Source organism: Dendropsophus ebraccatus, chromosome 7 (genome assembly GCF_027789765.1).
Source record: "Dendropsophus ebraccatus isolate aDenEbr1 chromosome 7, aDenEbr1.pat, whole genome shotgun sequence".
Taxonomy (NCBI): Eukaryota; Metazoa; Chordata; class Amphibia; order Anura; family Hylidae; genus Dendropsophus; species Dendropsophus ebraccatus.
The window spans coordinates 130,970,603-130,997,500 of NC_091460.1; the positions used below are offsets into that span (position 1 = coordinate 130,970,603).

Consider the following 26,898-nt stretch of genomic DNA (forward strand, 5'->3'; position numbering starts at 1 on the left):
ATTTGTATAACTTTAAGGGGGGGAGGTGGGAGGGCAATACAGTACTTTAATAAAAAAAAAAAAATTGCCGGACTTCTCCTTTAACGATCATCACTAAGATTACTATTCAGGAACAGGGATCAAGCTGGTCTTTCTACAGGTCGAATGAAATATAATCCTCCTCCTGGATTATCAGATATCGGTCAGAGCTTCTACAGTCCACTTTGCTGCAGGCCATCTATGTGTTTGACTCCGTTCGCACGACCCCAATGACATAAGAAGAAGGCTCAGCGGGTCGGTCCATGTCTCCCTTCTGTCTTCCGTCTCTCTGGAAAATGCTGGGAGTGGAAAAAAGCGGGGGAAACTCCGACCCTTAGGGCTCTATTACATGGGACAATTATCGTGTGGAAAATCGTTATATCATTAGAATTTGAACGATAATCGTCCTGTGTAATTGCAGGCAACGATCAAAAAATCGTTAGTGTGTCGTTGATTTAGATCTGACCCTAAAATTATCGTTAATCGTTCGCTGAAATTCCGCATTCATTCACTAATCGTTCAGTGTAATTCCGCATTGTTCCTTATTGGGATCAGATGGAGTACAAATGGTAGTGATGATCATTGTAACGATTGTAACTAACGACTATTGTTCTGTGTAATTTGGTGAACAATTTCAGGTTAACGATAAATGATCTAATTCGTGATTGTTTATTGTTAATCGTTTAAAATCGCTTTTTCTAATAGGAATCCCCCTTGGTACTACCAGGAAGTTCTCAAGTTTGTGAGGAAATACCAGCTGGGGAAACTCAAGTCTGACTTGTAAAAACCAAAGACTACAAGCTACTCCGAGCAAAGGATTCATTGGAGTCTATTCAAGGGCTACAGGTGAGACTGTGCGTAAATATGTGGCTCTACCTGGCAGAAAGGCTTGGCATAGATGGTTATTTAGGAGAAGAGATGATCGAACATCGGAAAATCTTAGGTTCGATCGAACTCGAACCTTGCCGAACCTTCCGCATTTGATTCCCGATGCCTTCCCGGTCCGTGGGGAAGGAGGAGAAAGCCTGGACCGGGAATCAATTGCTGAAGGATCGACAAGGTTCGAGTTCGATCGAACCTAAGATTTTCCAATGTTCGATCATCTCTATTTAGAAGGGCCTTCCCCTAAGAATTTTATATACCCCTAGACTTACTGTAGCAACACCAGGTACTACCCAAGTCCCCCATTCACTTAATAATAGTAACCCTCTTTTGGCCGTGTCCATTTATCCAGGCCCTGGAATATGAACTCAATTACTCTGTTACCAGAAGAAGCCCAGGGCATCACCCTATAAACTGTTCTATGGGCACTTTCTTGCTTGGCAAGGTTATTATGGACAGTCCAGATGTTGAGGAAGAAGAGGACTAACCTCTTGGGTTCTGTCATTCGGAGCTTCAGGTCTTTGATTCCCTCCCTTTCCATAAACCTTCATCTTTTCTCTGACCCATTAGAATATTGTGGTAGTGCAGGGTTTGTAATGTAAAGACCATATTAGACATCCTGACGTTCGGGGCCTATTACATGGATCAACGCATTGTCCAATAATCCTTTGTTACATATGGGAATCAGTATGCACCAAATTTATAAAAACTCCCCTGTATCCATCTGTTCCTCCATTCTCCGTAAGTATTTGTTCATATATGGGAACCAATGTGCTTCAAGTTTATGAAAACTCTTATATTCCACCTTTCCAGATTTTGTGTTTTTTTAATAATTGTAATGTTACCTGTATCCATCCTGATATGACCAGTTACCCTCTAAGAACTCTTTATAGACGGCACACATTGTGACATCATTCATGGATATTTGAATCACCAACAGATCATGAAACATCATCATTATGACGCCATCGGCCCAGAAGCTGGAGGTCATACTGATGTAACTGATATAAGGTACACACTGAGCAGGGGTCAGGGGCCACGTGTCGCTCATAAGCCACAGAAATCTTGTCTAAACGAACACTGACACTGCAAACATCTCCTAACCACAGAACAGTGACAATTTGGATGATATAATAATCAATAGTGGGAAATTTATCAAAGTCTGTGCCTGGTACAGAACAGCAAATGGTGGCAAATTTTGGCACAAACATTCTGTGACTTTGTGCCATTCTGTAATGCACTTGCCAGGTGGGTCGGGCTTAGCTCATGGCCAATGGATTACAATGTACACCTGCTAGCTTAGAGTTGGCATAGAGTTGCCGTTGCACATGTTACTAATGGTGCGATTACACAGACAGATTTATCTGACAGATTTTTGAAGCCAAAACCAGGTACAGACTATAAACAGAGAACAGGCCATAAAGAAAAGACTGAGATTTCTCCTCTTTTCAAATCCATTCCTGGTTTTGGCTTCCAAAACTGGTCAGATAAATCTCTGTGTAAATGCACCATAAGATGCACCTGGAATTATCAAAAGACATGCATCTCAAATGCAGCGTGATAGTGCACCGGCGGGAACAGCATATGAAATGCCAGTTTAAGTACCCCCCCCCCCCCCCCCCCCCCCCAATTTTTGCAAATTCATGACTTCTTGTTTCTTCACACATACAGTATCTGCAATGTTTTTGAGTTGATGAGGCTGCCAACCAGGTCGGCTCCATGTGTTTGCGGGCCCTCAGGTGACAGAGCCTCAGCGGGCCCCTCATCCATTCACTATGCACCCATCATCCACACACTATGCACAATCACTTGAGGCACCACTAACATACACAAACACACATTATTGACACAGACACTGACTGACTGAAAGACTGACTGCCTGGACACTGACTGACACACTGACTGACATTGACTGACACAGACTGAGTGACACTCTCTGACACTGACACACAGCACTTACAGATCAGTCTTCTCCCTCTTCCTCTCTGTCAGCTGATCTCCACACTGTAAGGTTGAGGACCTTCAGGTCATGTGATCAGGTCCTTCTCCCTATAGCATAGGTCAGGCATGTCCAAACTTTTTTCGAAGAGTGCCAAATTTGATGAAGTGAACATGTGCGAGGGCCGACCATTTTACATGCTACATGCTATATGCTTTATAACACAGGCAGATAATAGCAAGCTGGATACCTGGGGGGCCGTAAAAGTTCGGAACGCGGGCCGCAAATGGCCCTCCGGACGGACTTTGGACATGCCTGGCATAGGTGAATGCTTACTTTCACATTTGAAATATATACATTTTTAAAGGGAACCTGTCACCCCCCGTGCCGGGGTGACAGGCTCCCAACCCCCCGCTACAGCCCCCTATACTCACCTGATCCCGCCGGGTACCGCTTCTGGATCCGGTCGGGTCACTGAGATCTCAGCCGCCGCAGCCCGGCGCGCGCGCGCTGAGAGATGAGTCCGTCATTCTCTATGAGCATTGGAGAGTCCAGCGCTCCGTCATTCTCTATGAGCGTTGACTCATCTCTCGGGCTGCATAGGGGGCTATAGGGGGCTGTAGCGGGAGGTCGGGAGCCTGTCACCCCGGCACGGGGGGTGACAGGTTCCCTTTAAAGTTTACATTGAATGCACAACTTTCATTTTCACCATAATACATCAATATCATGCATAATACTCATTCCCTATTAGAGATGAGTGAATCTACAGTAGGAAGGAAGTGGAGGGCTTTGTTCCAATAGGGATTCTGCTCATCGGGCTTTGAAGTGTGCTCTGCTCTGTGCCGCTCCTCCCCAAGTGCTGGGAAAAGATGGATCCACTCCTGGGAAACTTCTCCCAGTTTCCCAGGACTGGATTAATCTTTTCCAGCACCTGGGGAGGAGCGTCACAGCCCACAGCCTGATGAGCAGAATCCTGTGTGTGCCCTCCACTCATAGATTTGCTCGTCTCTATTCCCCACTGTTGCTCCGCGCTCCCGGTCACCAGAGAAGAAACAAGCAGCTATTTGTACATTGAACACTTTATTTAATTAAATCAGCCATTGTACACGTTGCAGCTATGTATTGTTAGTGTGATTTATTTTTGCCATTTTTAACTAAGACATGCCCTCGTAGATATATTAAATTAGTGTTATCACCATGGGAACAAGATGCTGAATCATCAACTTAAATGCCACTTCTCACAGTAGTAAAACTTTGTTTTATAACAGAGCAGAAATAATAATAAAAAAAAAGGAACCAGAACGTATAAAGTGAGGAACAATTTATGCTGCTACACAGACATCATCTGCACTGCAAATAGCACAACCGGGTTTGTTTCTTCAGACCTTGTCACACAATGGACATGATAGCCCTAAATGACAATAGCTGCAAGACTCCCATCCAGACTTCATGGTAAGTGACCCGACTTTCCTGCTGAGAAAGTCGTTCCGCAATGTTGCTGCTGCCAGAAAGAAATGAAGCTACACAGTAGGTCATTTTCATTAAATAAACCCAAGGACCCCATAGGATTGTTACGGGATTGATTGAAACCCTAGTAATTTACAGCTGACATTCATCTCTCTCGGTGGGTCTCCACCCCCTACCCCCCAAATCATGAAGACAAGGCCTAATTATTATTTTTTTTATTTATTTTTTTCCCGTTTTTATAAATTAACGTGTTCTACTTCACCGCAATGTTTTGTTCTTTATTTTTTTCCCCCCGATTCCCGATCTATACTTACATTAAATAAATGGGTTTTTAAAATGTATAGTGCTTATAGGTATTCATATATATATATTTGTACGTTAAAAGGCTACATAGTTAAACCACGAGAAGAATAAAAGGTACAGAAGACAAAAAAATATTTCCGATTTCTTTTATAATCCCTTCTTTTTTTTTTTTCTTTTTTAAAAAACAAAAAAAGTGCATAAAGGCTAGAATCATTTCCGAGGATCGAGTCCCCGACGTAAAAACATAAAAAATAGAACTGAAATAAACCTGCGTCGTGTCTTTTTTAGCTTCTGACATAAAAATAAAAATACAGAAATAGAAGAGGACACGTTTGTGAAAACTGCTCGCTCAGTGCTAAGAGGGTTAAACAAGTTCCACACATGATTACAGGAGTTTATTCTCTCTTTTTTTTTTGCTTTTTTGCTTTTTTTTTTTAATGCCACATGCATGTGCCATAGGAAATCCTGATAAACAAGGTGACTTATTTATTATTAGTTTTCTCTCTCCCATTGACAGTATTTACAGTGCTACCATCAGCAGCCATTCCCGCTAGTTATATAGGACTGGGTGGTCTGCTATAGCGTGATGGACGTGAGCACGGGTCTTTAGTAGGGTAGGCGCGGACAATATTGGAATTTTTTGTTTTCCTGCCTCTTTTTATAAGCAGCAGCTTGGTTATTGTATTTGGTTATTTCCTTCCATCTTAGATCCAGTGATCTAGAATAACCTGGAACGGTATTGATGCTTGGAATCCTGTTCTAAATTCACAAAGCATTGTAAAGTGTCTTTCGCGAACTACTTTGCCTTCCAATAAGCAAAGTCTAACCAAGGCCTAAAGTAGCATCGGAGCACAATCACTCTGTGTAAATCATATGGTATGGTCCATTCCCTTTTTTTTTGCAGACACTATGAAGAGGCCTGTGGACGGAGCTGACATGTAGGGGGAAAAAGGATACGGAATTCATCTCCAACTAAAAAGAGGATCTATGGATATACCATCGGAAAGGAAAGGATGCTATCTTTGGTCACAAATCTTATCTTTTGCATTTACACAAACAAACGAAACGGATCATTTTGTTTATGACATTTGCAGAACAGGAGTGTCAGTGTTACCCAGTGCGCATGGTACCCATGGCCTTTGTGCATGAACTAGAATGTGTCTTTTTGCATACTGACTACGGATATGTGTTGTAAGGATGGAGCAGCGGCCTCTCATTTGGCCTTGTTCTCCCAGTCCTCTCCACAGAAGCGGTTAAGAAGTTGCTGAAGGTCAGTCTGGAGGTCGTCCTTCTGTAGCTCTTCAGGAACATCCTCCAGCTGCTCAAAGAAAACCTGTTTCCCATGCTGGTCCTTCACCACAGTCCTCTTCTGTGTGCTGGCTTTATTCATCATTGTTCTGCGGGACATAAAACACATTGATTATATGTCACATTTTCTTTACAGTGAGAGTCCTCGTTCCGCTGGAGATGTCAGCAAGGATTTTCTTACCGTAAGTAGTTTGGAAGTTGTACAGTGGGTCGCAACACATTGTATTATAGTGGTTCTTAAAGAGGTACGGCAAAAAATTATTCTTTCAAATCAACTGGTTTCAGAAAGTTATATAGATTTGTAATTTACCTCTATTTAAAAGTATATCTCAAGCCTTCCAGTACTTATTAACTGCTGTATGTCCTGCAGGAAGTGGTGTATTCTTCCCAGTCTTACACGGGCCAATGGGGGCCCGATAATAACTGTAAACGAGCACTGATCTGCTAGATTGGCGCTCGTTTACTGGGCCTATTCCACGGCCCGATAATCGTTTAACAAGGGCTGCAGGGACACTGTTACCGATGTCCTTGCAGCCCTTGCTTAAACTTTATACATTACCTATCCAGCTCCACTTGCGGTCTTCTTCTCCCCGGTTTCCGCGCGTTCCAGGCTGCTGGCCGCGGCAGTCCTGGCCTGTGATTGGCTGAGCGGCCTGTCAGCTGAGACAGGCCACTCTGAAGCTGGAGTGCGTGGGACCCGGAGAGAAGAAGACCACAAGATGAGCCCTGCAGCCTGGGTAGGTAATGTAAATCGTCAGTCGCCAGCCGCTTTTACACGTAGCGATGCGCGGTTGGCGCCCGACAATTATAGGTTCAAACCTATATCAACGATCAGCCGATGATCGTTGTCATCGGCTGATCGTTGTATTTATTACACAGAGCGATAATCAGCCAAATCGGGCCGATTCAGCAGATTATCGCTCCGTGGAATAGGCCCCTTACACAGCGCTCTCTGCTGCCACCTCTGTCCATGTCAGGAACTGTCCAGAGCAGTAGCAAATCCCCATAGAAAACCCCTCCTGCTCTCCTGACTGGAAAGACTACCACTTCCTGTAGGAAATACAGCAGCTGATAAGTACTGGAAGACTTTTTTTGTAAATTACAAATCTCTGGTACGTTCTGGCACCAGTTGATATGAAAGAAAAAAAAGCAATTTGGTGAACAACCCCTTTAAAAGAGTGATGGTAAGCTCCACCACTAGATTCTATGTTGTATTCTTTGTGATTTCTATGAGATGTGGCTCGTGCACTCACAGATCCATGGCCGCATCTAAGAACTGTCTGCTTAGAGTGGTAATTAATAAACCAATAAGTTGTTCTCTCCAGAGTTTACTACATGAGCCCGAGTGCTGTTCCAGATGGCGGCTATGAAGCGTGCTTTACCAATGAATTTTAAGTAGGATTTCCATTGAGTTCCTTTTTGAAGAACTGAATGACGGTAACTTGGCTACAGCATTTTATGGGCTGCCAAATAACATTGGTCCATATATTCTCTGCAATTGATCATATAGGCCTGGGAAACCTAAGGTGTCTGTTTCCCCCCCAAAAAAAACAATCACAGCTCTGGTTTCATTTTTACCAGAGCTCTTTAAGACATAAAACACGAGCTGTGAGAGGTCGGTGGAAAATTTGTTTATTAAATAAAGAATTTTTCATTAAAAACACGAGCTGTGATCTGGGCCTAAACCCCTATTACATGGGGCGATCTCTGGAAGCAAGTGAGTGGCGACTAGAGATGATCGAACCGCGGAAAATCTTAGGTTCTATAGAACTCGAACCTTGCCGGACCTTCCGCATTTGATTCCCGATGTCTTTCCGGATGATTCCCGGTCCGTGGGGAAGGAGGAAACAGCCTGGGTACCGCCTGGAATTCCGGGACACAGCCTACGTAATAGGCGGTACCCGGGCTGTCTCCTCCTTCCCCAAGGACCGAGAAGGCATCGGGAATCAAATGCGGAAGGTTCGACATGTTCGATCATCTCTAGTGCCAACCTGTCAGGTCAGCGCTCGCTTACTCCTTGTTTCCTGCTCCCTGCCTGTGCTATTACACATGCCGACAGCGAGTGGGTAAGTGTGGGGGGGACAGTGGGGTGCCCCATAGGAGATAGCGCTGGTCTGCTGCCAACGCTCCTATGGCACGGGGTGACAGCAGCAAAGTGATTATCGTCTGTAATGGCCGATAATCGGCCAAATACGTCTGATTATCGCTTTGTGTCATAGGGCCTTTAGTCTTGACAGATAAAATCCAACCTAAACCCACTATGAGCAGGTGCAGATCTTGCCCGCAGCGCAATGACTGTGCTGCACACAGAGCCGGCCGGCTGTACTAAGTAAGTAAATCCTGCCTGGGGGTGTTCCTAATGATGAGGTGGGAGGGGAGACGGACGGGTAAACAAGACAGACTTGCAGAACAGATATCTGCTGAAAACTGGCATATACAAGATTAATAGCGGCCAGATATATTTACACACATAGGACAGCTTATGCTGAAAAGTCACCTAAAATGACCGATACGCTTTAAACATGATCCGGGACCCCGTGCTGGAACCGGGGAGGTAAATGACCTCCACCGTCCATAACCACCCCCTCCCCAGCCATAGCTTAAAAATACCCCCGGGCCGGAGTACCCCTTTAACTGGGAAAATTTTTATGTACTCAAATGTCATATGCTGGTTAGATGGTTAGATGGTAGGTATCTGGTGGGCATTGCTCAAGCTGAGTAAACTATGCCATGGTGTAGAATGACTGCTCTAGATTTCCCCAATATGTCATGTTCCCCTAAATAGGTCAAACAAGACAAGGGCGGAGGGATTTGGGAGGAATGAAGGTGTATCGACACAAGTTTTAAATAGCAACTATTGAAGCTAAAGCCAGAAATGGATTTAAAGGGTGCTCTTACAGGTGAAGCTCCTAGCTGTGGCTACTGTGAAGGTGGAATCTGGTCCTGTTGTTTATGCAGTGGCAAGTCCTACCTTCAATTATCAGTAAATAGCAGGTGTTAGCCGTGGCCGGAAACGCTTGGAATCCCCAATACGTCCGGGTGCCACTGGCAGTTAAAGAATGTATATGAAACTGCATGTAAATGTACCCAAAAGAGTTACCTTCCTGCTTGGTGCCGGTCCTGCGCTGTTAGTCGCTGTAATCTTTGTCCAGCAGGACCATTAGGAGCACTGTTCGGCCTCCTCAGCACTATCCGGACCACCCACACCATTCATAATCAATGGAGTGGAGGGGCCAGATGATGCTGTGGAGTCGGGGCAGTGCTCCTTATGGTGCTCCCGGCTGAAGATTACAGCAACTAACAGTGCAGGACCTGCACCGAGCAGGAAGGTAAGACACATACCTTCCTCCTCAGCATCCTCGGCGCTATAGGGGGCTAGTCTAACCTGCTGATAGTTCCCCTTTCATGTGTTGCAATAATTGCAATTTAAAACATGTGTACATCCCATTACCAACAAAACCTCCAGACACTACAATGCCGAACATACACCCGCCATTTAGTTAGAAAACCACACGTGAGTAAAAAAAACAGTCTGCTCACTGATGCTTCTACTATAAGTGTGTTAGTTTCACTGCAATCCGTTCACATCTACGCCATGCCAGCCCAAACCTTTTGATAACAGATCCGTCCTCTTTGGTAATCTCTGATTCCACTAAATCTGGCAGGTGAACGTTAACCTCTCCACCCACATAGCTTAAAGCCTAAAAATATGAGAGAGATCTCACTGCTGAGTGACTTTATATGTTTTGTTGTTTATTTTTTTTCAGCCATGAATAATACAGCGGAGATATTCACTCGAGATTATTTTAGCTGTGCACACGCATAACACTTAGACATAAAAATAACTATGCAATGTTCTTCTGATCTGCCAGCAGCAGCCGCCCACTCCGCTATTATCTACAAGTATATAGTAGATGGTTCAGCCTTATTTATTACAGCATGAAGGGTATTTTGAGATCTGCATCATATATACAAAGAGGAGTCAAAAATTATCTGCTCTTTAGCTACATTACAACCTCTGTTGGCTGCCCTCATCTATGCTCTCTGTACTAGGTTGCGATGCTCTCGGTAACTGCTGTGCAGGTTTGAATGTGTTATGTCAGTTTATTTAAGAAAAAAAAAAAAATGGCCGCCCCACTAATGACATGCACCATAGAAGAGCAGCATCCAGTGATTACATTTTAGGGGTTTGAGGGTGTGACTGGTGTCTGTATTTATCGGAGACTTTGTGGACAAGTTTGTTGTGAAGAAGCGTCTATGAATGGACAGAGACATTTAAAGTGTAACTGTCATTTGAATGTCATTTTTCAGAAATTAATAACTATCAATAGTACAAGAAACTCTGTAATAGGTTTTATTAAGCAAAAGATTTTCCTTCTGTACTTATAAAGCTGTTTTCCTACCTTCCCCCCCTCCAGTGTTTTATGGGCCCAGACAATCTCCAAACTGTACAGCTGCTTGTCTCCTCTTCCTGCTCACTCATCCCCCTTGGCCCCTCCCCCTCCATAGGTTACAGTGGACTCAGCAAACCTGTCTTCATTTTGCTTTGCCAGATAATGGAAGTAAGGGGGGTAAGCTGGGGAACAGCTTTCTGAATACAGAAAGAGTCTTTTTTTGCCTAATGAAACCTATTACAGAATCTATTAAGATTGCTTGTACTGATTTCAGCAAAAAATAAAATAAAATAAATAAATGATAGTTACACTTTAAGGAAGTGTCAGCCATATAGAAGAATCTGGAGGGGGGGGGGGCGAGGCCATTAAATAATGTTGCCCAGAAAAGACTAACTGTAAAATGCCTGAAAAACACGGATACTGCTATGGCTGTATCGATGGTTTCCAGGCATCTTTCAGGCAGTCCACGGCCGGTATCCCCCCTCTGCACAGAGTAGGCAGCCTGTGGGATATGAGCACAGATCACAATAAGCCTAAAACTGGGCAAATAGGAGAGGCAGCCTCACCCCCCCCCCCCTACAACAGGAAAAAAAAGAAAAACTGGCAGCACCCCTATGCCTCTGTTTACACTGTAGGTGGCATGCTGCATGTGGCTAAAGTACAAACAAAATAAAAGTGCAACAGCAACCTACAGATGCAAGTAGAAATTATTTGGATCCTATCTGCCCAGCTGTAGGGTTATTGTTAGCCCAGGAGAGGCCATTGCTAGTGTGAGAATGCTAGAGTAGGGACCATCGGGAAGATGGTCCCTACAGGTCTGGCTTGGTGAGTCACATCCATTGGTAGCCAGCAGCACATGGCTTACTAACCAACTGGCTCTAATACCTGCGCTATGCTGTCTGAAGGATCGCTTGTGGGCCCTATAGTCTTTTAAGGACCTTGCTTCTTCCCGATGTATCTGCTCCACACGCTGTGTGGATGATCCTCGGCTAAGCTGCGGTATTGATATCACGTCTGATATAGTGTTGTGCCTATCATTGCACAACCTCAAAAGGTGAGCACATTGACGATCTTGTGCATTATTGCTATCTAGTAACCCAGATATTGCACTAGGAAGCGCCCTTCCCTCCTTTCCTTCTTCTTTTTTACTAGAGTAGGGACCATGTCTCTGAGGACACTTTAACGTGGTGACATGGTACACTCTGTTTGATCAAATGATTTGCTAAGGTCCTAATTTTTTTATATCTTTGAAGCAGGTTTTGATTGTGTGTACGCTGGGGGGAGTATGTACAGGAAGCACTTGCAGCTTTAGGTTGCTGTTGCATTGTCTCTTTTTTGTTTGTCTGTACATTAGCTACATGCAGGGTGCAACCTACAGTGTGAACAGAGGCATAAAGGTGCGGCAAATTTTGCTTTTTATCTATCTCTCTTGGTCACATTATCTCATGTATCTAATCTATCTGTATGTTGTAGAAACAAACAAACAAACCCCACAGCTCTCATCGCTACCAAACTATTCTGCTGTGAGGTTTCTGCATGGAATCCCCAGCTTCCCAATGTTATTCACCACATCCCTGGAGGACTATAATTCTGTAATATCATGTTCTAGACACTCGCTTTAGCCGAGGGATATTTGCATATACCAACATGTTTACAAACACTGTGTCCCCCTGGATGTTGTTAGATTAATTAACAGATTGTAGATGAGGATTTACTACGTTTTTTCCAAACTCTTCCATCATCCAGTTTATTGAGAAAACTCAATTAGTTTGTAAGCGACAACATTCACTGGGAATTGGGGAAGTGGACTATATTAACTACTGTGCACGTCTACACTTTGCAGGGATCTTGTGTTGTTTGTTAGTCAAAGATGTAGCAGAGCTGAATTTCTTGTGAATTTTGAAAACACAAAAGGAAATCATAAAAGTTTGGAAAAATAAAAAAAGAGCAAAAGTTAAACTAGTAACCAATCGGCAAAGCAATAGCTGGCCAATGATTAGTCACTAGAGATGAGTGAACTTCCAGTATATTCTGGTTCATGCCAACCCTAACTCTCGGCATTTGATACCGGTGGCTGAAGAAGTTGGATGCAGCTATAAGCCATCTTCACACACTGTATTTGTTTGTAAAACAACGGCCGTTTTTTGCAGGTTGCAACAACGGCCGTTGTGTTCAGTTTCATTGAAGTGATCGGGACAACGGCTGTAGTGTATACACTCTGTATACACTATGGCCATTGTTCACTGTGGTCACAGAAAATAATTAGCGGGTCTATTTTCTAAGGCCGCGGAATATAGGCTGTACTCACAGTGTAAAGTATGGCTCCCGGTCAATGGTAAATGGTCAATGGTAAATTAGATTGCGGGCACACCTGAATGTGCCCGAATTACGAACAACGGCTGTTGTTCAAACAACGGCCACTGTTCTTACTCCATGTGAACATGGCCATAGACTGTATCTCATGTTTTCCATGACTCCCTAGGGCTGCATTCGACTTCTTCAGCCAAGAGTTCGGGTTCAGACATACGCGAACGTACTCATAGTTACTGTAGCTCATCTCTATTGGTCACTGTTTTTATTTTCTTCTGTATTAGCTTTAATAATGCTGCGTGTACACGGAACGATTATCATGTGAATTTGCACGATAACGATCGAATTCGAACGATAATCGTACATGTAAACGCAGCGAACGATCAAGCGACGAGCGAGAAATCATTCATTTTGATCTTACAACATGTTCTCAAATCGTCGTTCGTTGTTTGCAAAAAATTCGCAGATCGTTTTGTGTAAACAGTCGATCACCGATTTTACCTATCTGCGAGATAGGCCTAATCGATCGCAAAACGATCACCAAACAATTTTTCCGTACGATATATCGTTCGGTCTAAGCGCTGATTGTTCTAAAAAAAATTGTTCTTTCGATATCGTTAATCATACGATCGGGCGAATTATCGCTCCGTGTAAACGCGGCATAACTCTCCCCCATGGAGTTATTAAACAGCTCTGCTACATCAGTACATAGTTTGGTTTAGTGTACAGACTACAAGGTTCTAGCCTCTACAGAAGTAGAAAAAAACACTATTCTAGAGTAGGTAGCCTTCAGGCAAACCCTCCGCTGCCACCTTGTTACCTGCTTAAAGTCATCCTTGGCTGAAGGCAAATCAGATGCTAAACTAGAGTCTCCATAATATTTTTCTGTCCTCTCACCATGGACCATGGTGGTCTTCACCACTTTGCTGACCTTACGTCCTTCCACAGGTTCAGCTTCAAAGTCTGATGATATAACTCTGGGCTCAGAGAATGAAATCTGGTGACACAATTGTAGTTTTCTTTAAAGTTTAAGGAGTTTATTGCTTCTACCCTGGACAGTTATAAAGTACTTTTATAAAATTATAAATTATCTAGCAATGGGAACACAATAGAAGTTCTGACTGCCTTCAACAACCCCCCTACGTAACATTCAGAGAAGACATAGTAATTAGAATTTCACTTACAGGGGTTATCCAGCACTACAAAAAACATGGCCACTTTCTTCCAGAGAGAGTACCACACTTGTCTCCAGTTTGGGTGCAGGTTTTGCAACTTATTTAAATTGAAGTAAATAGAGCTTTATTGCAAACCATGGCTGAACTGGAGACAAGAGTGGTGCTGTCTCGGGAAGAAAGTGGCCATGTTTTTGTATCAATGGATTACCCCTTTAAAGAGGATGTACCACCAGGTACGTCCTCTTTAACCTGACACAGGGATAGAACAGCGCCGTGATGGGGAAGCCGGTGCCGCGGTCCGTTTTTTTCGAACAGCGGCCCGGTTCCCCTGTACGGCGCCGTTCTTTCCACGGTTACTGGCCGGTGCTCAAGCACTGGAGGTAAGCCGGCCCGCCCCCAGTGGGAGGGAATTCCCTCCCCTGTATGATGCGGCACCTTCGATTCTAACGGAGGTTCATAAGATAACTTAAAGGGAACACATTACGTTACAGATGGAGTATAATCCTTTGCAGGAAAATATTCAGCTTGACATTTATACACTTCAAGGGGTACTCCAGAGGCTAGGAAAAAAACCCTTTTTAAAGTTATATTACTTTCTAGTTTTTTTGCTACCATTCAACTTCTGTTAAATAGCAACAATAAAGGGACGATGCGGGCCCCTCTGCCACCAACGTTTTTGTCAGAAACTGCAGTGCCGTCTAAGCTCTGCAGTTACTAATCCCTGCATTGATTAAGCGCTGCCATAAGGTGCTATACAGTGCAGGGTCCCGTTGCCCCCATGTACTGTATATTCTTATATATGGAACTGCAGGGCTGCAGTCCCCGACACAAACACTGTCTTGTCGCCCCTTACTGTTGCCACTCAACAGGAATTGAATGCTAGTTAAAAAAAAACTATACATTTATTTTTAACAAGTTATTCTACAAAGTGATATAACTTTATTAAAGCAATGTATTAGCAAAAAAAAATTCTCAGTCTTGGGAGTACCCCTTTAAAACGCTAATCATTCTGGGCTTAGGAATCCAGTGGGCAATAATACAAAGTGATTGACAGCTTTCTCTGTATGCGCATTCATACAGGGAAAGCTGTAATGCATGTTCGGAGGCCGATGATTTTAGGTTCAGACCTAAAGACAAGATCAGCCCATGACAGGCACATCGGCTGATCATTGTCTCTATTACACAGAGTGATAATCATCCGAATCAGCCTGATTCGGATGATTATCACTCTATATAATAGGGCCCTAACAATTCAGCTCTATTCATGTCGCTGAAATACCACACTCAAACTGAGGACAAGAGTGTTGCTGTTTCTGGAAAAAGCAGCCATGTTTTGCTAAGCCTGGAAACACCTTTTAATATATTCAGGGATATCCTCCTGAATAACATGGACAATAAGTAGTCCTCTCCATTATGTGCATGAGCCCAGTAGTCCTCAATATACATGAGAAGCAGAAATTCCACCCACCAGCTGCTGATTGGCAATTATCTATCCATGCTGTTTATAAGCAGTTAACTGTCAATCAGCAGTTGGAGGACGGGGGGAGGGGTCTGGCAAGAATCATATTCTCCTGCATATTAGGAGAACGGCTAAACAGAATGATGTCTATAATACACCAATCTGTTCAGCATTTCTCTCACTAGTTTATGCTGCCCTCATTTAAGGCACCTGGGACAGATTCCCTTTAAACAGTTTCTTTGACATTGTGTTTAGCTTTGCTCACCTCAGACTGCTCACTGTCACTTTTGAGTACGGTGCGTTTGACAACTTTAGACACAGAGTCCCCATCTTGTATGGTTACTGGTTCCTGTAATCCCCCCTGTGCCACCACTTCTTCCCTTTCTGTACCGTCAGGCAACACAAATCTTCTAATAATTTTTCTTGTAACCTGTGTGTAAGAAAAGTAAATGTTCATATCATATCATCAAAGTCCTTCTACTATTACTGGGAAAACTAACCATAATCAGGTGTATGCAAGACCATGTTATGAGTAGAGACGATCGAACATTGGAAAATTTAAGGTTCCATAGAACTTGAACCTTGCCGGACCTTCCGCATTTGATACCTGATGCCTTCCCGGTCCTTGGGGAAGGAGGAGACAGCCTGGGTATCGCCTGGAATACCGGGATACAGCCTAGGTAATAGGCTGTATCCCGGAATTCCAGGCGGTACCCAGTCTTTCCGATGTTCGATCATTTCTAGTTATGAGTGCAGAAAAATATGAACAAATTCCATATTACTAGAATACAATACCTTTTTAACCACGATATGGCCATGCTCGTCTGTGTACTGTTCTTCTGTTACTGTTTCGGGGAGGATGTCTGCCATATTGTCCGCCTTAAAACAAAAACAAAAAAAACAGACACTTACCAACTTCATACCCTGCTTAGTAACCCCATCCACATTAGTAAGTGCATGAAACTAAAGAAATGTGTAAAAGTAGTTCACAATAAAACCGTGAAAAACAAATCTGTAAAAGAAAAGTGTTAGGGTCATGCATGGGACCTTGGACAAAAGTGCAGTAGTTGACCCTGGATTGCAGAAAACTTCCCGATCAGGATTTGGTGGTCTTCTAGCTGAACTTTTGAAGGTAAAGTGAGAAAGCTGATAATCTAGTATCTCTACCAGCAATGATGGGTGCTGGGTAATCACAGGACTGAGCATGCATTAGTTGGGAATCATGCAGGCAGCAATGTTAATCGGTATATAATTGCATTGCACAGCCATCAAAGACTCCTTGCAATCGTAGCCAGGACGGTCACCACCGGCCGAGGGACGTGCAGGAGTTAAAACACTGTGTACCTGAATTATCACACGGCGACGAACGACCCTGGTAGTAACCATCTCGTCCTCATCTGAGTTCGCCTCTAGCTCACCTAGCTCCTCTGCTAGCTCCTGGTGGAGGCATGGAAGCAGTACTCTTTTTACTATCCTAGATCTTTGCCCTCCTTAAATTCTATATCAATTAGTCATTTATCAACTAATAATACAGGGGTGATGTAGAAAAGTTTCCGCGAAGCAAAAAGTAAGGATGTGTTCTCAATTTTGTCTAAAATATATAAACAGGCTTGTTGCACTAAAACAGTTAATAAACACCAAACAACCCAACAAAGTGAGAACAAAGCCCCAGGTTAAACTCATGTATAATGCCCATCAAACAGTAAGTCAATATATTAAGATTTTCCAGTTGAGAGTTTGAAAGTTGGTAATTTAACTTCAAATTTACACAATTATGGACTTGTACAATTAAAAAAAAAAACCCTGAAAACTCCAGTGTATTAAAGCAAAAACAGCACCAAGAGATTGGAAAGTATTCTGGTTGTGGCCTTCAGATCACCATCTCCACAGTCATTGATGAAAGTGGAAAAGAAACAGATTCTTGATTTCCTGAATGAGAAGGCTAGGAGGAGGAAAAGGATAAGCACTTCCCCCCCAAAAAAATATAAATGAAGTTTACCAGGAGGTACTAGAAGGAATTCTACTGGATGCTAAACTTTTTATCTAAAGAGTTGATGTTGAGGAATCCTAACCTTTATGTACTCCTCATGGTGCTCAAAGGCTTAAAGTGTCATGGTCATTTAAATTTTTTTGCAGAAATCAGTAGTACAGGTGATTTTAAGAAACTTTGTAATTGGGTTTATTAGCCGAAAAATGCATTTTTTTTTCATGAAAGAGCAGTTTAAAGCTTCCCCCCCCTGTCTTCATGGTTCTCTATGGAGAGGGGAGGGGTGAAGGGGGATGAGGCACCAAAACAGGACAACAAAGAATTAATTTAAAGCTACAGCAGATAATGCCATATTTGCCTAATAAACCCAATTACAAAGTTTCTTAAAATTGCCTGGACTACTGATTTCTGCAAAAAAAAAAAAAAAATTAAATGAGAGTGACACTTTAAGTCAATTGAAAGGCCATCCAATATTGTCAGACACAAATTTAGTAACATAAAGTTTACATAGATAAAGTTTTTGGGTAGCTTCACAAGTAACGGATCCACAGCGGATTTCACGCTGCTCCCTTACTGTCATTCTGAATAGGCTTACACACTGGCAGCCGAATTTTCATCCCGCTATGTAAATACTGGCCCCATTAACCCACGTTAGCCCAGTTTATACATTACCAGTCCACGCTCCAGCTTGCTTCGGGGAATCCCCACCTTCCTAACGTCCCGCTCATCCAATCAGTGCGTTGTCCTGCCGCAGCCACTGATTGGCTGTGTGGGACACCAGGAAGCCAGGAGCCCGCGAATGCAAGCCAGAGCGTGGACTGGGCCGCTGCGGGTTAAGTGGGCCGCCATGTGAAGCTGCCCTTGAAGTGGTTTGTAACAGCTTTGTCCTCCTATATCCATGGCACAACAGATCTATTAAAGATGATAGAAGATATTACTAATACTACACTAGCTTTCACTGATGCAGAGGCCTTACATAGTAGTAGATTCCATACAAAGGGGTCATTAAAGCATCTGAATACAAAAGAGGAGGGGGGGCGGGACAATGCATGCACTACAATAACTTTATCACACAGATATTGTAGTTCACTTTATGTCATATTAAATTCCTGTTTTAATCTTGGTTCTACTACAGCTCAGGGGAACACCCATGGGGGATCCATGTGCCCTAATTTACCCTAAGCACCCTATTATATAAACCAATTATCAGTCAAACAGGCGGATATAGCCCGGTCTAGAAGGACTAGAAATAATCTGAAGAAACTAATTTATCATAAGATTGGGCTGTTCTGTCCTACTGAAAATTCATCATCCATTAGGAGCCTATTTCCCCTTGTAATAGGATATGTCAGGAAAAGGCGGCATCAAACCTGGTGAAGGCTGAGAGATCTAATTTTGTAATATTAAGTAATTCACATGTGAAGGAGGTTTAAAGTAAGAAAATATGTTTTGTAAAAATATTAGAGCACTTCCAGTAGAGGCGGAAGTCTTAGAGATTGCCTAATAGGCAGCCACCAACACACATGCGTCACCATTACAGCCTCAGCTCGTTCTTCACATCTTGTGGATTACTTTGAGACTTCTATTCTACATTAGGTAAAAGGGGAAACATGTTGGGACTTGAAGGTGTAGGTCTAATCAGATGCTGATGCAAGGCAATTCCACCGATAAGTATAAATGTCCTTTTAAAAAAAAAAAAAAACAGAGTAGGGTAAGGAGACAATAGGGATAATTTGTATTTTGGCCGGTTCTGCTACCTACAGCCACCTTTGGAAAAAATATCTTCAATGGAAAACCATAATGAATGGGAATTATTGTCATTTGAGTCCCTAAATTGGTGAAGCTATATTAAAGGGGAACTATCAGCAGGTTAGACGAATCTAACCTGCTGATATGTCCCTAGAGCACAGGAGAATCCGAGGACGAACATATGTCTCTTACCTTCCTCCTTGGTGCCATTCTGGTGCAGTTAGTAGTTTTCTCCACGGCCTGGTAAGACCATTAGGAGCACTGCCCCATCCCCTTAGGACTATCCCCAGTCAGCCCACTCTATTGATTATAATGAGAGAGAGGAGGGCCAGCCGGGAGTGGATTGGCGCTATGGGGGCGGGCAGTGCTCCTAACGGTTTTACCGGACCATTGAGCAAACTATTAACTGCAGCGGAAAGGGGGAAGGTAAGAGACATATCTTCCTCCTCAGCGTCTCCTGTGCAATAGGGACATATCAGCCGGTTAGATTTGTCTAACCTGCTGATAATTCCACTTTAAAGCACTTCATGTGTTAAATTAGTATGCTGAATTATTATTTGCTGGGCATTTTAGATGAATTATTAAAGGTCATTTCAACTACTATTGTTCCAAGTTTCAAATGATATTACCAGTGAACCTTAGGCGATTGCATATAATGAGTTACTGTGAAGTAGCAAGCAAAGAATATAGAAAACAAATATACCGTTGTAATCACTTTTACAGTATGCTCTACTGATACTCATTTAGTTTGAAAAGCCTAAAGTATAAGCAAGAAAAATGACAAGGTAGAAGTAACAAAGATGAACTCGTGTGAAATAAACGGTTCTCACAATCTCTGCTAGTAAAAAATAATTGCCGGAAACTTGTTTTCATAACAAAAAAAAATGAAATTTGGAAAGGTGCGTAAACGGTTTAAAAAAAATTCCAGGAATAAATGTTAGGCTGGGTTCACACTACGATTTTGTAACCCGTTCTTTTCATCCGTTTTTTGCAAAAAACGGATGGAAAAAATGGATGCATGTGTGCATCCGTTTTGATCCTTTTCCTTTAAATTCCATTATAAAAAAAAAAAAAAAAACGGATCAAAACGGATCTGATTTTTTAAAGTACACAAAAACTTAGGCCTCATTTTTGTGTCTGTTAAAAAAACAGATCCGTTTTGATACCTTTTTTTATAATGGAATTCAATGAAAAGACAGATCAAAACAGATGCACACACGTGCATCCGTTTTTCATCTGATTTTTGCACGTCACTATCCTTACCTACCAAACCTTCTCCTGTGTCACTATCCTTCCCTACCAAACATTCCCTTATTTTACTAACCTTACCTACCAAACCGTCTCCTATATCACTATCCTTACCTACCAAACCTTCTCCTCTGTCACTATCCTTACCTACCAAACCTTCTCCTATATCACTATCCTTACCTACCAAACCGTCTCCTATATCACTATCCTTACCTACCAACCCTTCTCTTATGTCACTATCCTTACCTACCAAACCTTCTCCTAGGTCACTATCCTTACCTACCAAACCTTCTCCTAGGTCACTATCCTTACCTACCAACCCTTCTCCTATGTCACTATCCTTACCTACCAAACTGTCTCCTATGTTACTAACCTTACCTACCAAACCTTCTCCTATATCACTATCCTTACCTACCAAACCGTCTCCTATATCACTATCCTTACCTACCAAACTGTCTCCTATGTTACTAACCTTACCTACCAAACCGTCTCCTATGTTACTAACCTTACCTACCAAACCTTCTCCTCTGTCACTATCCTTACCTACCAAACCTTCTCCTATATCACTATCCTTACCTTCCAAACATTCTCCTATGTCACTAACCTTACCTACCAAACCTTCTCCTATATCACTATCCTTACCTACCAAACCTTCTCCTATATCACTATCCTTACCTAACAAACCTTCTCCTATGTCACTATCCTTACCTACCAAACCTTCTCCTATATCACTATCCTTACCTAACAAACCTTCTCCTATGTCACTATCCTTACCTACCAAACCTTCTTCTATATCACTATCCTTACCTATCAAACCGTCTCCTATGTTACTAACCTTACCTACCAAACCTTCTTCTATGTCACTATCCTTACCTACCAAACCATCTCCTATGTCACTATCCTTACCTACCAAACCTTTTCCTATATCACTAACCTTACCTACCAAACCTTCTCCTATGTCATTGTCCTTACTACCAAACCTTCTCCTATGTCACTATCTTTACCTACCATACCTTCTCCTATGCCTATAACCTTACCTACCAAACCTTCTCCTATGTCACTAACCTTACCTACCAAACCTATGTTATTATACTTACCTACCAAACCTTCTCCTATGTTATTATACCTACCTACCAAACCTTCTCCTATATCACTATTAGAGATGAGCGAACCTCCAGCATGCTCGAGTCCATCCGAACCCGTACGTTCGGCATTTGATTAGTGGTGGCTGCTGAAGTTCAGCAGCCCCAGCTAATCAAGTGCCGAACGTTGGGGTTCGGATGGACTCAAACCCGAACCCGGTTCGCTCATCTCTAGTCACTATCCTTACCTACCCAACCTTCTCCTATGTCACTATCCTTACCTACCAAACCTTCCCCTATGTCACTATCCTTACCTATCAAACCTTTTCCTATGTCACTAACCTTACCTACCAAATTTTCTACTATGTCACTAACTTTACCTACCAAACCTTCTCCTATGTCACTATCCTTACTTACCAAACCTTCTTCTATATCACTACACTATCCTTACCTACCAAACCTTCTCCTATATCATTATCCTTACTTACCAAACCTTCTCCTATGCCTATAACCTTACTTACCAAACCTTCTCCTATATCATTATCCTTACCTACCAAACCTTCTCCTATGCCTATAACCTTACTTACCAAACCTTCTTCTATATCATTATCCTTACCTACCAAACATTCTCCTATGTCATTATCCTTACCTACCAAACCTTCTCCTGTGTCACTATCCTTACCTACCAAACATTCTCCTATGTCATTATCCTTACCTACCAAACCTTCTCCTATGTCATTATCCTTACCTACCAAACATTCTCCTATGTCACTATCCTTACCTACCAAACCTTCTCCTATATTACTATCCTTACTTACCAAACCTTCTCCTATGCCTATAACCTTACTTACCAAACCTTCTCCTATGTCACTATCCTTACCTACCAAACCTTCTCCTATGTCACTATCCTTACCTACCAAACATTCTCCTATGTCACTATCCTTACCTACCAAACCTTCTCCTATATCACTATCCTTACCTACCAAACCTTCTCCTATGTCACTATCCTTACCTACCAAACCTTCTCCTATATCACTATCCTTACCTACCAAACCTTCTCCTATATCACTATCCTTACCTACCAAACCTTCTCCTATATCACTATCCTTACCTACCAAACCTTCTCCTATATCACTATCCTTACCAAACTATAGCTATTTTATGTATTTCTATTTTAAAACAGACATACCAGGAGAGCTACGTACTCTCTAATCCTAAAATGGACTAATAATTCAGCAGTATAACTCTCCACCATAATGATCGGTCTTGAAGCACTGATTCCATTTATTACAGCATAAAGGAAAAAAAAACACATAAGGGAAAAATGGCCTTTATCTAGCATAATCATTATTTTCTACTTCCTACCAGCATTTTACTGAACTTATGGTGCCTGTGTTAGGGCAGGAAGAAAGAAGCATTAAAACGGCTACCTTAGCGACATAATTGCTGAGAAATACAAAGTACAACAGCTTGACATCCTGCATAATGCTTTTAAGAGCAGATGGGTATTGTCAAATTTTAATGCTGAAACTTCTTCCAAATGAACCAGAACCAATTTTCAGGGAAGCTGATTCCTGCTAAAAGGAGCAACAACTGCTCGGTGTTTTCTATGTAAAAGAGTTATGGCCCTATTCCACGGAACGATTATCGTTCGTTTTCGGACGATATCGACCGCTACGGACGATAATCGTTCCGTGGAATAGAGTGCAACGATCAGCCGACATCGTTCATGTCGGCTGATCGTTGCAGTCGCTTGTTTTTCAACATGTTGAAAAACAAGCGACTGATATAGCAGCGATCTGCTGCCGTTGCTCCGTTGAATAGGAGCGTAGGCAGCAGACGCTGCTATATCCTATGGGCTGCCCGGACGATCAGCGATCCCCCGGGCAGCCCCCCCGCCGCCCCTCCCGCACTCACCCGCTCGCTGCAGCCGCGTTGAATAGCGGCGGCAGCGAGCAGGGAACGAGGAGCAAACGAGCGCTAATAGCGCTCGTTTGCTCCTCTAAAACGACCCGTGGAATAGGGGCATTAGCCTTCTAATTAAAGGGATTGTACACCGCACATCTAATGTATGCCAGTAATGGAGAGAGGACGGGGGATGGGGGGAATGGCTGAGAGAATTGGGGGGAGATTTCTTTTGATGGGAGTTGTAGTATTGTTATAAAAATGTAAAATGCAACTATCAATTTTGAAACTTGTAACTGTCTTTCTAATATTGCAAAAAAATAAATATGCCAGTAATGCAAGGTACAGCATAGGGCTATGTTTACATAACATACGGACAACAGCCGTTCTTTAGCACTCAAAAACGAGCATTGAAATTAACACAAAATGCCAGTAAATACCTGACATGTCAATTATTTCAATGGCCATAGCAGACAACGGCTATTCAATATACCATGAACATTGTTTGAATTGACTTCAATGCAACACATTTCTCTATGACAAAAACGGCTGTTTTAATTTAAAAAATCAACGTCCGTTCTTGTAAAGAATGTTTTCAAAGTATTATCTGAGCTAGGGCCGAGGGTAAGAGTTGACACATTTATGAATTAATTTTACTTTGATAATGATCTTGACTTTGCTATATCACATACATGCTTCTGTAAGAGGGTGGAAGCTGCTTGTACTATTTTCTTTTTTATAATAGATTATATTTATAGTAAAAACTGGGGAAATGTATCGATTGATATTTTCAGGTAAAAATGATGACGTGCAATAGTAATATTTTCAGAATATTATAAATCTTTCCATTAAAAGGGTTTTTGTTTTTCAATAATGGAGTTAAGGCAGGTTCTAAAACCAAAGAGATTCCGGGGTGGCAAGTGACTGAGCGGGATACCACTACAGCATACCCTTTAATTTTTTTTTTTTTGCAGAAATCAATAGTACAGGCGATTTTGAGAAACTTTGTAATTGGGTTTATTAGCCGAAAAATGCTATTTTTTCATGAAAAAGCAGCTTGAAACTCTCCCCCTTTCTTCATGATTGTCTATGGAGAGGGGAGGGGTGGAGGGAGATGAGGCACCAAAACAGGACAACAAAGAGTTAATTTATAGCTACATCACTGCGCTATCTCCTCTGACGTCAGCACTGACCTCTCTGACCTCTGAATACCATCTTTCACACAGCTCCCACTGTGTAATCCTTTGTTATATAAAGAAGCAGTAACTGTGGTCAGCTCCCAGTAATATTCTTGCTTTCTTGGATCACGTAGAAAGATAGAGCACGGGGAATAGAGCCGATGGATTCCGGGGTATCAATGGCAAGAAAAGAAACTTGATTCCTCCAGCTCAAGAAAAATTCCACTTTATTAATTCCAAAAGTCTAAAATGATAGCCGACGCGTTTCGAGCCTACTCAGCTCTTAGTCATGGCATCTGGATCCAACATAATCTAAAGGAAATGAATATGTCCCATCACATGAGTCACCAAGAGGCGTCTGTGCTCTCCGGGACCATGGCTGCAGGAGAGATCATGCAAGGCGCCGCTCGCCTAGCTGGCGTCTAATCCTTTGTGCTCTGCTCTCTGCTGCCAATCTCCCTCCTTTCTCCTCCCCCCTCCCCTCTCCATAGAACAGACAGGGTCCAACTGATGGAAAAGAGTCGAGATTTCCTGATAATGAGCAGTGGATGAGAGAGAGGAGGGAGGAGGGGACCTGGGGAAAGTCTTTTTGAATGCAGATAATGGCATATTTGCCTAATAAACCCAATTACAAAGTTTCTTAAAATCGCCTGGACTATTGATTTCTGAAAAAAACAAAAAAAACGAAACAACAGTGACACTTTAAGGGTTCATCAACTTATCCATATATTAAAAAAATAACACAGCACTCAAAAGTCCACACTATACCTCTGTGCAGTTCCAAAAATATGGTTGCATGTTCCACCCTAAGCTGAACTACAGAGGTATGCTCTCCTAGACGCAATGCCTATGGCTCCATAAAACAGGATCGAGGTTATAAGTGTGTTATTTGTTATATAACAAAGGTTGCCATCTTAGAGGTTTTGTAATCAGATCCTTAGACTGGTTTTAGAAGAACATAATAGTGTAACATGTCTGTAACAATGACTGGAACTGACGGGAGCCTGTCACTTAAGGACCTATGATGTACCAGTACACCGAATGTCGGGAGGCTAATCACCATTAATGACGGGTTGTTGCGATCGTATTAACCTGTTCAGTGCTGCAATCACAGCATTTAACTGTCAGTGATAGGAGCTGCTGTCGCTGTCCGATTATTTTCCCTGACTGCTGGAGGAGTAACATTTAACTCCGTACCGTCAGCTCGGCAATCTTCTCATAGAGTCTGCTACAGGCAGGCTCTATGTGAAGATCGCCGATAACACTGATCAATGCTATGCAATGGCATAGCATTAAGTAGTGACTGTAATCTAGTGATTTTACATTGTGCGCACATAGCTTGAAGCTGGAAATTGAGTTATATGGGCCTCTATTGTGTTTCCTGGCCAAGATCTTAATAGAGCCTTACCTTTTCAAATGAGTCCAATGATTTGTATTCAGCGACTCGACCCGACTTGTCTGCTTGCTCGTCAGATGATTCCACTATGCAGAGGTCATTTCTGTTAGCGCCAGGCTCTTGCTTCTCCAACAGATCGTCTGGTTCTTGCACAATAGGAGAATCACTATGCCGCTGAGACACAGGAATCTCCTCAGAGGGCCTACTTAAATCTTTAGATGGGGACAATGGGATTTCTTTGCAATTTAGAGTGTCATCCGCTGTCTCTGTTAGCTTTTTCTCTAGATCAGGGGATGTAACGCTAAGGGAAATAAGAAGACATGTAATGATTTCTATAACTGAATGCACACTATCTATTTATCTATCTACACAACTTATTCCAGTTAATAAAGTTGTAGAACACAGTGGTGAGCTTCAGGACCTTTTCAAGTCACCAAGTGACAAGTATGAACTACTTTGTGTGTATATTGTTAGTTTGTTCCTTCATTTGTCATGTTCTTACATTACATGTTCTACTGAAAAAGTAGCTCTTCTGTTTGGCCATAGAGATCAATAAACAAGTGTAACTTACCACTCCCCATGCCTCCACAGCTCCACATTACAAGCTTAAGGACTCCAGATGGAACTTATTTTCCCTCGAGTTCCGATGTCGCCACGACTTGAGAGAAAATACCCAACCTGACTGATGGATTGCCCAATCAGCCAACTAGTGACTGTAGTGGTGTCCCGTCCTAGTCACTGATTGGCTAAGCGGGCAATTCATTAGCTGAGTCACGACATCACTGGAGCCAGGGAACCCAGAGCCTGGCGGGGGTCCTGGAGCGGCAAGGCAGAGCTTCAGTGGCACAGGGAGACACTGAAATGTTTACAGCTTATGGACCATCATGTACATTGCTTAGAATTTTTCACATGAATGGATTGGTGCCGGAACAGGGATGCTGATGGCGTGATCTATTCCCGAGAACCGGCCTGGCATGAAGCACTAGGGGCAGGCCCGCCAGCCTCCAGTGTCATGATCTCCCCTTTGTGGCGCAGCACGCACCAATGCTAGGGAATAGACCAGTGTTGTGCGCAGAACCTGGGCGGCGAGTCAAAAAA

At 42.7% G+C, this 26,898-nt stretch overlaps 1 protein-coding gene and 1 long non-coding RNA gene across 28 annotated transcripts in view; one reads left to right on the forward strand and one right to left on the reverse strand.

Annotated features, from left to right (window-relative positions):
- Window positions 1–729: 729 nt before the first annotated feature.
- Window positions 730–6,034, forward strand: LOC138797811 (uncharacterized). The gene is made up of 2 exons (XR_011363998.1): window positions 730–864; window positions 5,514–6,034. It is a non-coding gene; the product is annotated as an uncharacterized lncRNA (long non-coding RNA).
- The window catches only part of ANK2 (ankyrin 2), a 382,082-nt gene continuing 361,084 nt past the window's right edge, over window positions 5,901–26,898 (reverse strand). For 11 of the 27 annotated variants that reach the window (XM_069978468.1, XM_069978471.1, XM_069978473.1 and 8 more), the window contains 6 exons: window positions 25,813–26,101; window positions 16,600–16,692; window positions 16,051–16,134; window positions 15,521–15,685; window positions 13,442–13,618; window positions 9,307–9,618 (listed from right to left, as the gene is read on the reverse strand). In XM_069978468.1, coding sequence (XP_069834569.1) covers window positions 9,469–9,618; window positions 13,442–13,618; window positions 15,521–15,685; window positions 16,051–16,134; window positions 16,600–16,692; window positions 25,813–26,101 — 958 coding nt within the window. In that variant the 3' untranslated portion in view covers window positions 9,307–9,468. Of the gene's footprint in view, window positions 6,007–9,295; window positions 9,619–13,441; window positions 13,619–15,520; window positions 15,686–16,050; window positions 16,135–16,599; window positions 16,693–25,812; window positions 26,102–26,898 lie in introns of those variants that run through there. The other 16 variants (XM_069978475.1, XM_069978474.1, XM_069978462.1 and 13 more) reach the window with 9 other exon arrangements.